This window comes from Staurois parvus, unplaced genomic scaffold, assembly GCF_062004578.1.
Source record: "Staurois parvus isolate SC_StPar_1 unplaced genomic scaffold, SC_StPar_1.0 ptg001325l, whole genome shotgun sequence".
Classification (NCBI taxonomy): Eukaryota; Metazoa; Chordata; class Amphibia; order Anura; family Ranidae; genus Staurois; species Staurois parvus.
Genome location: NW_028319121.1, coordinates 393,171 through 411,193, shown reverse-complemented (window position 1 = coordinate 411,193; position 18,023 = coordinate 393,171). Strand labels below are relative to the sequence as shown.

Here is an 18,023-nt window from a genome sequence, read left to right as displayed (position 1 = left end):
CCAGATCTTTCTGGAGGGATCGTGCAGTCAAACGTGGGTTTTGAATTGTTTTTCTCACAATCCTGTGAGCTGTTCTGTCTGATATTTTTCTTGGTCTTCCAGATCTTCTACTGTTCCTGATGACTGCCATTTCTTAATTACATTCCGAACAGAGGATATTGACATCTGAAAACGCTTTGCATTCTTCTTATAGCCTTCTCCAGCTTTGTGAGCGTCAACTATTTTCAGTTTCAGTTTTCTAGACAACTGCTTAGAAGAACCCATGGTGCTGATTGTTGGGGCAAGGTCAGATGAGTCTGGGCATTTAAAACCTTTGAGATTGACATCACATGGTCTTCCCAGACGATGATTGAGAACAATCCATGACACTGGCAGGTCTCACCTTTGCAAAGGGGGCAGTGCATGCTATAAATTCTGCAGGGTGCCCAAACTTTTGCAGATGCCATTTTTTTGTTTTCTGTTATTTTGAAAGTGTAAATGATGGAAATAAAATCTAACTTTTGTTGACATATTATAAGAATGTCTAATCTGTAATTTGATGCCTTTTGGAGATTTTTCCATCTGTCCTTGGCTTCTTTATGCACATTAATACAAATTTTTAGCCGGGGTGCCCAAACTTTCGATCCCCACTGTATATATATATATATATATATATATATATATATATGTGTATATATATATATATATATATATATATATATATATATATATATATTCAATTGCTTGGTAACACAGATTGCTAATCAGCCAATCACATGGCAGCAACTCAATGCACTTAGGCGTCTAGAAGTGGTGATGACTTGCTGAAGTTCAATCCAAGCATCGGAGTGGGGAGGAAGGGGGATTTAAGTGACTATGAAAGTGGCATGGTTGTTGGGGCCATCCGGGCTGGTCTGAGTATTTCAAAAACTGCTGATCTACTGGGATTTTCACACACAATCATCTCTAGGGTTTACAGAGAATGGTCTGAAAAAGAAAATATCCAGTGAGCAGCAGTTGTGTGGAGGAAAATGCCTTGTTGATGTCAGAGGTCAGAGGAGAATGGGCATTCAATTTCAGCTGCAACATTCAGATGGTAGGGTCAGAAATTCGCATAAACCACCTAAAAGCATGGGCCCATCCTGCTTTGCATCAATGGTTCAGGTTGGTGGTGGAGAGAGAGAGAGAGTTATTGTATTTATAGAGTTCCTGGCAATGTACTGTGAATTATTTCTTGTATTTATATAGATATGGCCTATTGCTCTATGCATTATTGAATACATGAAGACATTCACCCCGGTATGTCCTCCAAAGGAGCTTACGCTCTAATGTCTGCACCATGGCCATACTTGTCCACATAGACATACTAAAATCTGGCCATTGCCAGTGGGCTGAACAAGAGAAATTCATAGATTCTATCAACCACCTTAAACAGAATGGATGGAGGAATCTCCCACTGACAGGTATTGTATTCTGATAACTGGCAACCATGGCTATCAAATTTCAAAAACAGTAACTGCAACTGGTTAGCTGTCGGGTCGGATGGCATAAGCAGGGCCACCCATGGCTCAGATTTTGGCTGATTCACAGGAAATGGCCAGCTTTAATCTTCCACTGCTGTGTTTGGATTTTGAGGTTGGAACAAAGATCTGCTTAGAACATCAGCTGTACCAGGAGAGTGTTTGTCTACTGGCTGTGTGGTACAACCATGGCGGGGGCCACACAGCTTTTCCTCACCACATTGCTCTGTGTCCATTACCGCTTTACCCCAACATAGACACCCAGCAACATTCGGTTCGTCAGGAAAGCTGCTTGTCACCCATTAGTCACTGTTTGTGTTGTAACTTGCCTACTTGTTAGAGGGATGATGATGAAGACTCACCTCTAATTACCATTTTCTCTCTTCTATCACTTAGGGAATTGTGGTAAACAGATTATTAGATTCACAAAGAAATCCCCTGAGATTAGTTAATACATCAACATTGTTTTCCTAAATGTGAAGCCCTTGCATAATTAATAAATCGACCTTTCACTATAGTATGGGAAAACACGCATCCAACCGGAAGTTTGGTTTTGTTCTGTTTTGTTTGTAATTCTTTTATATAACAGAGGGACATTGTGTCCTTTAAGCTATATATTGTAAGCCGTTCAGTCCAGAATATTTTAGCACGAGGCTTTCTTTCTCTTTACCTCCTTCACTGTCTCTTCATGCCTTTCCTTTTCTCTTTGCTTCCTTTTCTCTCTCTTCTATTGATCCCCTTCCCTTTCACTCCTTATTTTTTCTCTTCATCCCCTTCCCTTTCTCTTCAGTCCCCCTTTCTTCATTAGCTTTACTTTTCTTTCTCTTCACCGCCTCCCTTTCTCTTCTCCCTTTCTCTTCACTTCTTTCACTTTCTCTTGACTTCCTCTCTACTCTTCCTGTTCACCCCCTTCCCTGTCTCTTCACCCCCTTCCCTGTCTCTTCACCCCATTCCCTGTCTCTTCACCCCCTTCCCTTTCTCTTCACCCTTTTCCCTTTCTCTTCACCCTTTTCCCTTTCTCTTTGTGCCCCCCTTTGCCCCCCCTCTCCCTTTGCCCCCCCTCTCCCTTTGCCCCCCCTCTCCCTTTCCCCCCCCTCTCCCTTTCCCCCCCCTCTCCCTTTCCCTTCGCCCCTTTCCCTTCACCCTCTTCCCTTTCTCTGCCCCCTTTCCCTTTCTCTGTCCCCTTTCCCTTTCTCTTCACCCCTTCCCTTTCTCTTCACCCTTCCCTTTCTTGTCACCCCTTTCTCTTCCTTGTCACCCCTTTCTCTTCCTTGTCACCCCTTTCTCTTCGTCCCCTTTCTCTTCGTCCCCTTTCTCTTCGTCCCCTTTCTCTTCGTCCCCTTTCTCTTTGTCCCCTTTCTCTTTGTCCCCTTTCTCTTTGTCCCCTTCCCTTTCTCTTCGTCCCCTTCCCTTTCTCTTTGTCCCCTTCCCTTTCTCTTTGTCCCCTTCCCTTTCTCTTCACCCTTTTCCTTCCTCTTCACCCTTTTCCTTTCTCTTCACCCTTTTCCTTTCTCTTTGTCCCCTTCCCTTTCTCTTTGTCCCCTTCCCCTTTGCCCCCTTCTATTTCTCCTTTACCCCTGCCCCTTTCTCTTCACCCCTTTCCCTTCGCCCCTTTCTCTTTTCCCCCTTCCCTTTCTCTTTTCCCCCTTCCCTTTCTCTTTTCCCCCTTCCCTTTCTCCTTTCCCCCTTCCCTATCTCTTTTCCCCCTTCCCTTTCTCTTTTCCCCCTTCCCTTTCTCTTTTCCCCCTTCCCTTTCTCTTTTCCCCCTTCCCTTTCTCTGTGCCCCCTTCCCGTTCTCTTTGCCCCCTTCCCTTTCTCTGTGCCCCCTTCCCGTTCTCTTTGCCCCCTTCCCGTTCTCTTTGCCCCCTTCCCGTTCTCTTTGCCCCCTTCCCGTTCTCTTTGCCCCCTTCCCGTTCTCTTTGCCCCCTTCCCGTTCTCTTTGCCCCCATCCCGTTCTCTTTGCCCCCATCCCGTTCTCTTTGCCCCTTTCCATATCTCTTCGCCCTCTTCCCTTTCTCCTCACTCCTTTTCATTTGCCACTTCCCTTTATCTTCATCCCCCTTACCTTTCTCTTCACCCCTTTCCCTTTCTCTTCACCCCATTCTCTTGCTCTTTGCCCTCTCCTTTACTCTTCGCCCCTTTCTCTTAACTCCCTTCCCTTTCTCTTCACCCTTTCTCTTTCTATTCATTCCCTTCTATATCTCTCTCTACCTTCCCCTTCTCTGCACCTTCCCTTTTCTTCAACCCACTTTCTATCCCTTCACCCCATTCTTCATCCCCCCCCCCCATTCAATTTCTTATTGCCTCCTTTTCTTTTTCTTCATCCCTTTTCATCCCTTCCCTTTTTCTTCACTCTCTTATCTTTCTCTTCTCTTTGAATCTGCATAAGCCACATTTTGTTTTTCTAACTATTGATTTCTTTAAATCTTGTCCCTGATCTTGATCCAGTTTCTTCCATAACAATTTAAATAGGATGTGTGTTTGATCATTACTCCAATACATATCAGCCGATCTTCTTTCTTGACGTGAGTTTGGAGATAGCTGAAGTTATTACATACTGTCGTATCACAAAAGGCTGTACGTCACTGGCAGGGATCCTTTCCATCGCAGCACATACAGTATGCACTTTTAATGGTGTTGATGGGCGTACCCCTCATGTGCATACAATGCTTTAGACCATGGATAGCTGGCATTTTCTATTCATTGGACTGGTCTCCTGCGGTCCCTGCATGGCGAACAGCTGTATTTATGATAATAACATGTTTATGAATCAGAGAAAAATATTCCGTAGAGACGGCACCATCTGCCCAATTTTTCGATATCCCTTCCCCCTACAATGTGGAATCTGGTCCATGCACCCAGAGGCCACCGATGGGCATATGTTACCCATCACCTTACATTCAAACCTGTTAACCATTGCACACTCGTGTATATAAGTCTGGCATGGCTTTAATGAGGAAAACACCTTTGTAAAGGGGATTCCAATGATATCTACAAATAAACGTGTTATATATTATTATTACAATTTTTTTTATTGCCTTGCCTAAGTATTCAGCTGTGATATATTCTGCAGCTCTGTACAGAGAACACTGAGCCATTCCCATCAATCTCTGTACCAGAGGAGCTTACAATCTAATGTCATACCACACTTACACACTATTATTACTTTTGTTACTGGCTCAGTGTTCTCTGTACAGCACTACAGAATATGTCAGAGCTATATACAGAGCATCCAGAAAGTATTCACAGCGCTTAACTTTTGCCACATTTTGTTGTGTTACAGCCTTATTCCAAAATGGATTAAATTTGTTTTTTCCCTCAACATTCTACAAACAATACCCCATAATGACAATGTGAAAGAAGTTCATTTTGAAATCTTTGCAATTTATTAAAAATAAAAAACTGAAAAAAAACACATATACATAAGTATTCACATTCTTTGCTCAATACTTTGTTGAAGTCCCTTTAGCACCAATTACAGCCTCAAGTCGTTTCCAGTATAAAGCTACAAGCTTGGCATACCTATTTTTGGGCGATTTCTCCCATTCTTCTGTGCAGGACCTCTCAAGCTCCATCAGGTTGGATGGGGAGTGACGGTGCACAGCCATTTTCAGATTTCTCCAGAGATGTTCAATCGGGTTCAAGTCTGGGCTCTGGCTGGGCCACTCCAGGACATTCACAGAGTTGGCCCGTAGCCACTCCTTTGTTATGTGGGTGGTGTGCTTAGGGTTGTTGTCCTGTTGAAACATGAACTGTTGCCCCAGTCTAAGGTACAGAGCTCTCTGTAACAGGTTTTCATCAAGGATGTCTCTGTACATTGTTGCATTCATCTTCCTTTGATCCCGACTGGTTTCCCAGTTCCTTCCACTGAAAAACATCCCCACAGTATGACGCTGCCACCACCATGCTTCACTGTAGGGATGGTATTGACCAGGTGGTGAATGGTGCCTGGTTTCCTCCAGACATGACGCTTGGCATTCAGGCCAAAGAGTTCAATCTTTGTTTCATCGACACTCTGGTTTTGTTTCTCATGGTCTGAGTCCCTCAGGTGCCTTCTGGCAAACTCCAGGAGGACTGCCATTTGCCTTTTACTCAGGAGTGGCTTCTGTCTGGCCGCTCTGCCATACAGGCCTGATTGGTGGAGTGCTGCAGAGATGGGTGTTCTTCTGGAAGGTTCTCCTCTCTCCAAAAAGAAACTTTGGAGCTCTTTCAGAGTGGCCATTGGGTGCTTGGTTACCTCCCTGGCTAAGGCCTTTCTCCCTCGATCGCTCATTTTAACCGGGCAGCCCGCTCTAGGATGATTCTTGGTGGTTCCAAACTTCTTCCATTTATGGATAATGGAGGTCACTGTGCTCATTGGGACCTTCAATGCTGCATACATTTTTCTGTACCTTTCCCCAGATCTGTGCCTTGATACAATCCTGTCTCGGAGGTCTTTGAACAATTCCTTGGACTTCATGGTTTGGTTTGTGCTCTGACCTGTACAAACTGGAGCTGTGGGACCTTCTATAGACAGGTTTATGCCTTTCCTAATCATGTCCAATCAACTGAATTTCCCACAGGTGGACCCCAATCACGTTGTGGAAACATCTCACGGATGATCAGTGGGAACAGGATGCACCAGAGCTCAATTTTGAGTGTCATGGCAAAGGCTGTAAATACTTATGTACATGTGGGTTTTTTTCAGTTTTTATTTTTAATAAATTGCAAAGATTTCAAAATGAACTTCTTTCACATTGTCATTATGGGGTATTGTTTGTAGGATGTTAAGGAAAAAAGTTAGTTTAATCCATTTTGGAATAAGGCTGTAACATAACAAATTGTGGCAAAGGTTAAATGCTGTGAATACTTTCTGGATGCTCTGTATATAGCTCTGACATATACCGCAGTGCTGTACAGAGAACACTGAGCCAGTAACATCAGTCTCTGCACCAGAGGAGCTTACACTCTAAAGTCCCACCACAGCCACTCACTATTTTTAATATACCTTTATATAGCTCTGAGATATCTCACAGCACTGTACAGAGAACACTGAGCTACCACATTAGTCCCTGCACAAAAAAAAAATATACACTACAATGACCCCACCACAGCTACACATTATAATTATTGCTCTGACATATTCCCTGATACTGTACAGAGAGCATTACACCATTCATATTAGTCTTTGCACCAGAAGAGCTTACACTCTAATGTCTCATCCACAATCACATTAATATTATTAGGAGAGGTTTTATGTGTGGTATGGAATGTGCACTTCGCAAGCATTACTACAGTTTGCACACAAAAAAAGAAGCAGGAACCGCATATAGCCCAATACTAGGAATTGTTGTCAGGGATTCAGGGATTTGAGAAGGACAGGTGGCAGCCAGGGGCCTGGACAAAGGCGTGGAGGACTGTCAGGTCCCCTTAACTGCTGTCTGTCAGTTTCTGGGTGCGAGGCTTCTTTTCCTGTCCTTTCACATCCCCTAGATTTTTATAAGATCATATTTATGGAAAAAAAGCTGCATGCATGGGATAAATGTTTAATTGTTTCTTAGCCTGGGGGTGTGTTTAGGTGGAGGTAGGGTTATGTTTTGCATAATTTAGTAGTTTTCAGATAATAAAATTATGTTTTTTTGTATATAGTTCTATTTGTCATTTTCAGAAAAAAAAGAAGCTTTTTTTCTGTTATTTGCTGATGTAAGCTTGTTTGTTTTTGTTTATATATATATATATATATATATATATATATATATATATATATATAATATAATTTTTTTGTATATATGTAAAAGTGTTTTTGTGTGTGTGTGTGTGTGTGTATATATATATAATGTAATGTAATTACATTTTTTTTTTCATTAATTATTTTTTGTATATATGTAAATGTGTTTTTGTGTGTATGTTTATATGTATGAATATATATATGTGTGTGTGTATATATATATATATATATATACAATTTATTTTTTCCATTTTTGTGTTTTTGTATGTGTGTGTGTATGTACGTATGTGTGTATGTATGTGTGTGTATGTATGTATGTATATATATATATGTATATATATATATATATGTGTATATAATTTCATTTTTTTTCTTTTTTTTTCATTTATTATTTTTTTGTATATATGTAAATTTGTTTTTATTAACAAGCTACACGTTTGCAGGATTTTAAATAAACAAAAATGTACACTCTGATGCCTCATCCACAATCACATTAATATTATTAGGAGAGGTTTGTGTAGTCTGCTTGCGGCACTTTGCAGGCACCACTACAGCACACAGAATAAGAAGCAGCAAGCACCTATAGATGCCAATACTAGGAATGGTTGTCAGGGATTGCACCTCGTCTCACACTTTCCTTCAAAAGCAACGAGTTTCAAATCTAAATACCTCCTTCAAAAGCTTCTGATGGAAGCTGGAGATCTCAGTCTCATGGCTGCTTACTTATCTTGCGGTGATGCTAGACTCTGCTGCCCCACACCAGCCAGAACTAGTATTCATCCTGGGTGTCAGAGGATGACTGCTGCAATCGGACACTTCTCACACAGATGCTCATCTTTGTGACACATCGAATTTTTGCTTTAAAGATTGGTGGGGGGATGAAATGGAACCTGCATAAGCAGAATCCAAGCCGCATTGTGTTGTAAGGCTGGAGGTAACATGTGTCTGTCTCCAGACCCATTAATGTTTTCAGCAATATGGCTTTTCCCTCGCAGTGACGGTGATTACAGCACGGAACAATCTGTTTCCCATTCGATTGTCTGGGGTCAGCCAAACATATTGTTCTGTGCGGCTGAAAAGTGACTAAGCTGGATTCGGAGTCTGCTTAATCTATACAGAACGCGTGCAGCGCGAGCCGCTGTTAAAGTGAACCTTGCTTCATTTTAAAGAGGTACTGTCACCTTCAAAGTGACAATGTCTCTGCACAGGCACTGACTCCCTTCACTCACCTTAACAGCATTTACTGGCTTTTCCTTGCTGCTTCGCAGGTGCTGGCGACCTGGCGGAGTGGTGGCATCAATCTCCTGATCATGTGACAGTGCTCAAGCCTAGTGATTGGCTACAAAAGAAAGCAAAAAGAGGGCGCACCGGCCTAGTGCATTATCGTAAAGAATATTTATTAAAAGGATAAAAAGTAGGTATCGTACTCAGAATGGACATATAAAACACAGGCACATCACAATAAACAGCGGTGTCCAATCCATACAGCATCTAAGTCCAAAACAATGGAACCCTGGACTTCCAACTGGCTAACGCGTTTCGAGGACTTAGCCTCTTCCTCAGAGCCACTGCTTGACCTGACCTGATTGGCTGCTAGACCTGAGCACTGTCACAGGAGAGGTCATCAAATGCTTCTTTATACAGAGATATTGTCAGGGCAGGAGCTGAGGAACGGACAGGCAGGCCTAATAACAATGTAACGCACTGGCTGACAACAACCACCACCCACAGACCGAAGTCCCTCAGGGTGCGGAGTCTAAGTCCCAGGCTGCCCTTCACCAGGGCCCCTGATGGTGGGGATGGACTTGACGCAGCCAGGAACCAGGTCACAGCCCCCGAGACACCTCAGTTGCGGTAATGGCCGCCGCCAATGGCGTGTAGCTGGTGGAAAAGACAATAGAGTAGTCAGGCAGGCCGGGTCGACAACAACGGGACAAAATGGTACAGGACAGCAGACGAGAATCACAGGTCACGAGCCGGGTTCAGCAACAGAGGGTCAGATCAAAAGAGAACACAAAGAATAGTCGAGTCACAAGCCGAGTCAGATTCCAGGAGAGTCGCGAGAGTCAGAACAGGGTAATAGCGACACAAGTGCAAAGAGCATGTGCGGACCACAGGCTTATATGTAATCAGCCACACCCCTCTGGGGGATGGACCTCAGAGACCTGAAGGCATAAAAGATTCCCACCATGCTCAGCAGAAATCCAAGATGGATGCCAGCACATGGAGTAACATAACCTCTGGGAAAAGGTAGGACCTTGACAGATATGCAGGATATTATCACCAGCAGATGGACAAAGTGGTTGGAATGCACCAGTATAGTGAGTATATGGGGGGCAAGGGAAGAGGGAGAAGCTCTTTACAGATATACATTGTTTGGGCAAGGTGACGCTGTCCTTCTGAATGCCATAAGTGAACATCCAGAACTCACAAGCAGGCCACTATTGAGTTTACTAGTCCAAAAAGCCCCGTTTGGACTCCTCTCTGTAGTGTCATCGGGTCCTGACTTCCCATAAGGAAGCTCCACCAACTACCACCTTCTGTCCAGTTAGATTGGTCTATTGCAATGGTCTCTAAACTGTGGCCTGGGGGCCTAATGTAGCCGTTTGCTTGCCTTTGTCTGCCCTTGGGGGTACTATTCCTCCCGTTGAGACCAACAGTGAGGCACTACTACTTCCCCTGTTACCAAAGATCGGGCACCGTTTACTACCAATAACACCAGGACAGTTTCTATTTCCACTGGCCACATCTGACCTACCTAAAGCCTGAAGGACAGTAAAGTGGCTCTTTGTTTAAAATTTTTGGAGACCCCTAGTCTATTGCATGAGTAGGCAAACTGTGGCCCTCCAGCTGCTGTAGAATGACCAGAAGTCCCACGATGCATTGTAAGACTCTGACAGCCACACGCATGACTCGCAGAGGCAGGATGGGACAAGTAGGTCCCCAACAGCTGGAGATGTGAAATTTCCCTACTCCTGGTCTGTTGGCACTGAGGTTGTCTCCTTGGTAGGACTTGGCCATAAAGTGAAACCAAAACGTAGAGGCTCTCAAGACCGGGGAGGGGGGGTTCTGGGTAATAAAGTCAGCAGCAGACATCTTGCTGTTTCTTCTCTTAGGGCTGTGTCACACAGCTCATCAGCAACAGGATTGATAAAAAGTGCCTTCCATGCTGTCACTCCACCATTAACAGAAACTCTCTAGCGGGTCCTTATCCGACCAGCAAGGCTGTGACTTCGTGGAATCAAGTGAGCTTTACTCTGCCCTGTAGTGATCCAGTCAGTGGCATGTTGTCACCAGTGACAGGATAACAAGTAATGTATAACCAGGGAGATGTATTCAGCTTACCGATTAGTTCATGGTTGAAGAAAGCCAGAAAAGTTGGACAAAATGCACTGGATACGCATAAAAAACCGCATGTACATATATGAGATTTTGATGCGTTTCTATTGAAGTCTGGGGCAAAAATTGGCAGTGCATCGCACTAAAGTAGCACAGGTACCTTCCTTAAAGTCGCATCGCAGCTGCGTTGCATTGCTGTTAAGAGGCACCATTGAAATCAGTCTGTTTTCCATTGTCATGCAGTTCTGTGTGACACAAGTTGTATCTGAAATTGCACCAGTGTGAACCAAGCCTACCAGCGGTGCTTTGTATCTCTGCCTCCTATCTGAACAATGTTAATAAACGCTGTGTTAGATGTCTTTTTTGATAGCAGCGGCTTTTACAGCTGTCGCATTTACGCAGCAACTCCCTGCTGTCATTTTGACAGCTGAGAATTGCAGGCATGTGCAAGGGGGAAGTAGCAGCAGGGCGTAGTGTGTAATCCTGTGACGTTTTTCGAGCATGTTTAGCATGTTCAATGTTTGGTGTTTTAAAAGCTTTTTCAAAGAACCATGGAACAAAATTGGGCTGCATTTTGTAGACGTTCAGCTACGGCTATTAGGTAACAGCAATAAATGTTACATTTTGTTGGTGTGATAAATGAGTTTTTCTGGTGTGATACAGTATGTATGTAACATGCACAGCAGTTTATTTGTACCAACAAAGTGTGTGCCAAATGATAACCCCCCCCCCCCACACCACACACACACACACACACGCACACGGTTAGCACGTCTGCCTGGTAGTACTAGGGTCGTTGGTACGAATCCCAACCACGGCATCACCTGCCTGGAGTTTGCCTGTTCTCCCTGTGCCTGCGTGGGTTTCCTCCGGGTACTCCGGTTTCCTGCTACACTCTAAAGACATGCTGGTAGGTGAATTGGCTCCTGTCTAAATTGTCCCTAGTATGTGTATGTATGAATGTGAGTTAGGAACCTTAGATTGTACACCCCTTGAGGGTTAGGGACCTTAGATTGTACGCCCCTTGAGGGTTAGGGACCTTAGATTGTACACCCCTTGAGGGTTAGGGACCTTAGATTGTACACCCCTCGAGGGTTAGGGACCTTAGATTGTACGCCCCTCGAGGATTAGGGACCTTAGACTGTACACCCCTCGAGGGTTAGGGACCTTAGATTGTACGCCCCTTGAGGGTTAGGGACCTTAGAGTGTACGCCCCTTGAGGGTTAGGGACCTTAGATTGTACGCCCCTTGAGGGTTAGGGACCTTAGATTGTACACCCCTTGAGGGTTAGGGACCTTAGATTGTACGCCCCTTGAGGGTTAGGGACCTTAGATTGTACGCCCCTTGAGGGTTAGGGACCTTAGATTGTACGCCCCTTGAGGGTTAGGGACCTTAGATTGTACGCCCCTTGAGGGTTAGGGACCTTAGATTGTACGCCCCTTGAGGGTTAGGGACCTTAGATTGTACGCCCCTTGAGGGTTAGGGACCTTATATTGTACACCCCTTGAGGGTTAGGGACCTTAGATTGTACGCCCCTTGAGGGTTAGGGACTGATGTGAATGTACAATATTTATATATGTGTAAAGCACTGCGTAAAAATGGACGGCGCTATATAAGTACTTGAAATAAATACATTTCAAGCAATCAGCTTTCAGGCGTTCTATCCCAAGGCAGTGATGCGGACTGTGTGTCCTCGGTTGTCTCTTCATTCTCCATTCTGCCAGGATCTGGATGTGGGTCATATGTCTCATCCTTGCTCTGACAGTGACTAACGTGTCTCTGTTTTGTCTTTGCAGCCAGTGCCAATGTTTGTAACGTGGTGTTAATGAGACACAGCGAGCTGGAAGAGGGCATCGACGTGCTGGACAGCAACGGACAGATCGTCGGCTCATCGCGGATAGCTGCCAAACATGTGCGTTCCCCCCACCCCAAAATGCTGTATCATATGACATATGAGTGTCTGAAAGACGATGTATCCATTATTGTTAGAATCACCTTAAAGGAACCTGGGTGGGGGAAAAATACCGAGGCAGCCAGAGCCGTCCACTACTTCTAGCTGGGATGCCCGTCTGGTTAACTTAATTATGAAATGCGGGGAAGTTAGGGACCTGAATCAGAGGAGCACAGAAGAGGCTTCACTGGCAAATGAAGGAAATAGCAGGCTAGCATCTAGTGGTGTCAGCTGCTAGGTAGGACTTTTACAGTAAAAGGATAACATGGCATACAGGTTCTCTTTAACAATTAACAAAAGTCCATTTTTTTTGTCTTATATGAAGCATGGAATGGTTAGAAGCCTTTGTCAGGTTTTTGTTGTCTGTGTCTCTGTAGGAAAATATACTGTAACACCTCTCCAGGAATCCAGTGCCTCGTCTTCTCTCTGGCACTTGGCCACTGGCACTTCTAGATATAACATGGAGTGCCGCCATCATGACCTGTCAGGAGACTGCACTCCTGATTGGTGCCACTGTTACATTGAGAAGCAAGCAGTGTGTTTATACAGTTTAGCCAAGTTGCCCTCCTTCCTGCTGCAGTGCTTACTTGTATCCCTGTAGGTATTCTCCGTCTCCAAGAGTGCCTCCAATCCCTGTGTCATCTAGTGACTCCAAGAGTTTTACCAGTCCCTGTGACTTCTAGTGACACCAGCACACCCAGTTATTCCAAGAACTCCTCCAGTCTCTGTGACAACTAGTTATTTCAGTGCAGCTATTGCACCCAAGTACTCCCTCCAGTCCCTGTGCCATCTAGTGGTTCTAGTGCACCCAGTGATTTCAAATGCTCCTCCAGTCCCCGTGTCATTTAATGACCCTAGTGCATCCAGTGATTCTAAGTGCTCCTCCAGTCCCCATGTCACTCAATGATCCCAAGGCGCCCTGTGACTTCAAGTGCTCCTCCTGTCCCCATGTCATCTAATGACCTTAGTGCTCCCTGTGACGCCAAGTATTCTTCCAATACCCATATAATTTAATGACCCTAGTGCACCCAGTGACTCTAGGTGCTCCTCCAGTCCCTGTGTCATCTATTGACCTTAGAGCACCTAGTGACACCAAGTACTCCTCCAGTCCCAATGTCATCTAATGACCTTAGTGCACCCACTGACTCCAAGTGCTCCTCCAGTCCATGTGTCATCTTATGATCCCAAGGCGTCCTGTGATTCTAAGTGCTCCTCCAGTCCCCATGTCATCTAATGACTCTAGTACACTCAATGATTCCACATGTTCCTCTAGTCCCCATGTCATTTATTGGCCTTAGTGCACCCAGTGATACTCCTCCAGTCCCCATGTCATCCAGTGACCCTAATGTGCCCTGTGACTTTGAGTGCTCCTCCAATCCATGTGTCATCTATTGACCTTAGTGCACCCAGTGACTCCAAGTGCTCCTCTGGTCCCCCTGTCATCTATGGACCCTAGAGCACCCAGTGATACCAAGTGCTCCTCCAGTCCCTGTGTCTCCTATTTATCCTAGTACATCTAGTGACTCCAGTTTTTCCCCCAGTCCCTATGTCATCTCATGATCCCAAGGCACCCAGTGACACCAAGTGCTCCCCCAGTTCCATCTAATGCCCCAGTGCACCCAGTGACTCCAAATGCTTCTCCAGTTCCTGTGTCCTCTGATGATGCCAGTGTGCCCAGGGACACCGAATGCAACTCTATTCCCAATGTCATCCAGTAGCTCTAAGTACATCCCTATGCCTCAGTGCACCCCATGTTATCTATTGACTCTAGTCCACTCCAGTGCACCTGTGTCTTCCAGTGCACCTGTTCCCATTTAGTGACTCTAATGCACTGCTGTGTGCCCAGTCTTCTCCTATGTGCCTCCAGTGCGCTCCCGTGCTCCTTTGTGCTACCTATGTCCTGGCGCAGCCTTTAATACATTCTTTCATCATCTGGACAGTCTCCTCATCAGTGGCAATGTTTTGCATTCTATACATCTAGTTTTGGAATGTGATGTCCTACAAGTTCATATAGGTGTGATGGTTGGGTGTCTACAAATTTTAGCTATATACACCTTGCACAAAAAAATGAAAGGAACACTTTTTAATCAGAGTATAGCATCAAGTCAATGAAACTCCTGGGATATTGATCTGGTCAGGTAAGTAGCAGAGGGGGTTGTTAATCAGCTACAGTTGCCCTTGGTGTTAATGAGTTTAACAACAGGTGCACTAGATGGGCAACAATGAGATGATCCCCAAAACAGAAATGGTTTTACAGGTGGAGGCCACTGACATTTTTTTCCCTACTCATCTTTTTTTACTGTTTTTCACTAGTTTTGCATTTGGCTAGGGTCAGTGTCACTACTGGTAGCATGAGGCCATACCTGGACCCTACAGAGGTTGCACAGGCAGTCCAACTCCTCCAGAATGGCATATCAATACGTGCCATTGCCAGAAGGTTTGCTGTGTCTTCCAGCACAGTCTCAAGAGCATGGAGGAGATTCCAGGAGACAGGCAGTAACCCTAGGAGAGCTGAACAGAGCTGTAGAAGATCCTTAACCCATCAGCAGGACCAGTATCTGCTCCTAGTTTCAAGGAGGAACAGGATGAGCACTGCCAGAGTCCTACAAAATGACCTCCAGCAGGCCACTGGTGTGAATCTCTTTGACCAAACAATCAGAAACAGATGTCATGAGGGTGGCCTGAGGGCCCAACGTCCTCTAGTGGGCCTTGCGCTCACTGACCAGGACCATAGAGCTCAATTGGCATGTGCCATTGAACACCAGAATTGGCAGGTCCGCCACTGGCGCCCTGTGCTTTTCACAGATGAGAGCAGGTTCACCCTGAGCACGTGTGACAGACGTGAAAGGGTCTGGAGAAGCCGTGGAGAATGGTATGCTGCTTCTAACATCATTCAGCATGACCGTTTTGGTGGTTGGTCAGTGATGGTCTGGGGAGGCATACCCATGGAGGGATGCACAGACCTCTACAGGCTAGACAATGGCACCCTGACTGCCATTAGGTATCGGGATGAAATCCTTGGACCCATTGTGAGACCCTACACTGGTGCAGTGGGTCCTGGGTTCCTCTTGGTGCACTACAATGCCCGGCCTCATGTGGTGAGAGTATGCAGGCAGTTCCTGGAGGATGAAGGAATTGATACCATTGAATGGCCCCCACACTTTCCTGACTTAAATCCAATAGAACACCTCTGGGATATCATGTTTCCGTCCATCCAATGCTGTCAGGTTGCACCTCAGACTGTCCAGGAGCTCAGTGATGCCCTGGTCCAGATCTGGGAGGAAATCCCCCAGGACAACATCTGTAGTCTCATTAGGAGCCTCCCCCCGACATTGTCAGGCATGCATACAAGCACGTGGGGGCCATACAAACTACTGAGGACCATTCTGAGTTGCTGCAATGACATTTCAGCAAAATGGACTCGCCTGCTGCATCATTTTTTCACTTTAATTTTCAGGGTGTCTTTGAATTCAGTCCTCTGTAGGTCGATCATTTTCATCAAACGATGGGGCGTCCTTACATTCCTAACAGATTACCCCGTCCAGATCAGTATAGAGATCCAGCAGGAGATTTTCCCCATTGAGATCTGATGTGTATTCAAAGTATTCCTTTCATTTTTTTGAGCAGTGTAGTATATATTGTCACTATTGTGCTGGTCAGAGGCTGGAACATTTTTGTAATATGGAGTAAACCCGGAGATCACAGAGCTGTATACTATAGACTGTGCGTCTGCATGCAGCACTCCTCCTCCCTCTGTCGCAGATCATTGCTGCAAAGTCTCCAGCTGTTTCCATTTTCCCTTTAAACACCTTAAGAACATTGATGAGAGGGCCATATGCTCCCTGCTTTTTATAAACCGCTTTTTTTCTTGTATCCATCCTTGGCTCTGTCCCTCGGGGTTTATTAGAATACTAATACAGCCAAAGTTTAGAAATGGATTCCTGCAAATAAAAAGTTTTCTTCTTTTTGATAGGCAAAACTTTTTTTTTTTCTTACTCTTGCGTTGTGCAGGGAAAAACAACAAGAATTTATCATGTGTAAAATTGGAAAAAAGCAACCCGGTGGTGTTGTGTTATGAGGAAAGTGGACCTGGCTCAATTTTACACCCATTGCTGCCCAATTTGCTGCATTCCTGTAGCATGGGCTCTTAAAACCTGCGCCATATGCCTATAACTGCGTCATAGTCATTAATGTGGATGGTCATTACATTTTTTTTTATTTTTTTTTTTTTTTTAGTAGGACATCAATGGTGTTGTTTGGGCACTTGTTCCCTTCTTTGTAGCCATTGACTCTGCTTAAAGGATTATTTCTCCTTCACCAAATACCTGCCTATACAGGTAAGGGGCATCTGTGCAGTTTTCTCTAAGATAAATGCTCTTGTTATAGTTGTAGGTCATTTACTTAGCTCCTGACGCCTGGACAGAAAACTGCCAGAGATGGCATCTTCCTGTCCCGCTTGTTGCTAGGATGTTTCTAAGACCCTCCCAGCAGTTACTATACACTTTCACTATCACGGGAGTGAACTGTAAAACCCCCACGTCTGTGTGATCCACTCTCTCCTCCATCGCAGTACCATTGAGCTCAGCTTCTGGACAAAGGAGAGTATCTTAGCAATATCCTAGCACCACGGCAAAATGGGATGATACCATCTCTGGGAGTTTTTCAGCCAGGCTTTGGGAGGTATGTAAATGGCCTACACCTATAGCAAAGACATTACTCAACTTTGGTCAAAGCTGCACAATTTGTTTTTATCTACAGGTGCCTACTTACCTGCATAAGCAGTTTTTTTTGGTAAAGGAGAACTAACCATTTAAGATTTCAAATTGAACAAACCTCTGTAGATCTCCAGTGACAGCCAAAAGCCGGCCATATACTGTACCTGCCAATTTTCAGTTAATTTCAATCAATTTCCATCTACCAGGTATCCTGCATACCATCATAAATAATGGTCATAAACTATGTAAGCAAGTAAATAGAGCTGCGATCTTCTTAGTCTGCCAGTTGACGACAGCTAGTAAGCTGCTTTGCGTCATGGGGCAGAGCGGCAGTGCACATGCGCACATCACTGGCGTGTGATGCACTTGCGCTGTTAATCTCCTTCTCCTGAAATTACACAAGTTACAGGAGGTTTACAGATCACATGACTATACATTGACAGAATGGATGAAGCAGAAGCAGGGAGATGCTTGTGCTGTATATCCCCAGGTACAGCTTCCTCTCCAGCAAGGAGGACAGTTAGACATCAGAGACATCACTTGTGACACTTTTACTGGAAGTTCAAGCAAAAGGAGACGTTCTGTTTTTCTGCCTCTGCCCTTACCCCCCCCCCCCCTTCAACATTTGACACTTTTTGAGGGCGCGAGCACCTGGGTTTTGGCGGGTACCCATACCCTTTCTTTGCCCACACTCTTCTGGGATACGTCACAGGTCCCAGAAGGCTGCATGACAATTCACAAAGTGCAGCGTGGCTTCTACATGCACAGTAGGTCTCTAGAGGGCAAGTGGTTAACATAAAACAATGTAAACA

General features: G+C 44.9%; 1 protein-coding gene across 1 annotated transcript in view; it reads left to right on the top strand.

Annotated features, from left to right (window-relative positions):
- SFXN5 (sideroflexin 5) overlaps positions 1–18,023 on the top strand; it is a 444,072-nt gene that overhangs the window by 272,709 nt on the left and 153,340 nt on the right. Inside the window, exon 11 of the mRNA XM_089661198.1 lies at positions 12,342–12,457. Coding sequence (XP_089517324.1) covers positions 12,342–12,457 — 116 coding nt within the window. The remainder of the gene's footprint in view (positions 1–12,341; positions 12,458–18,023) is intronic.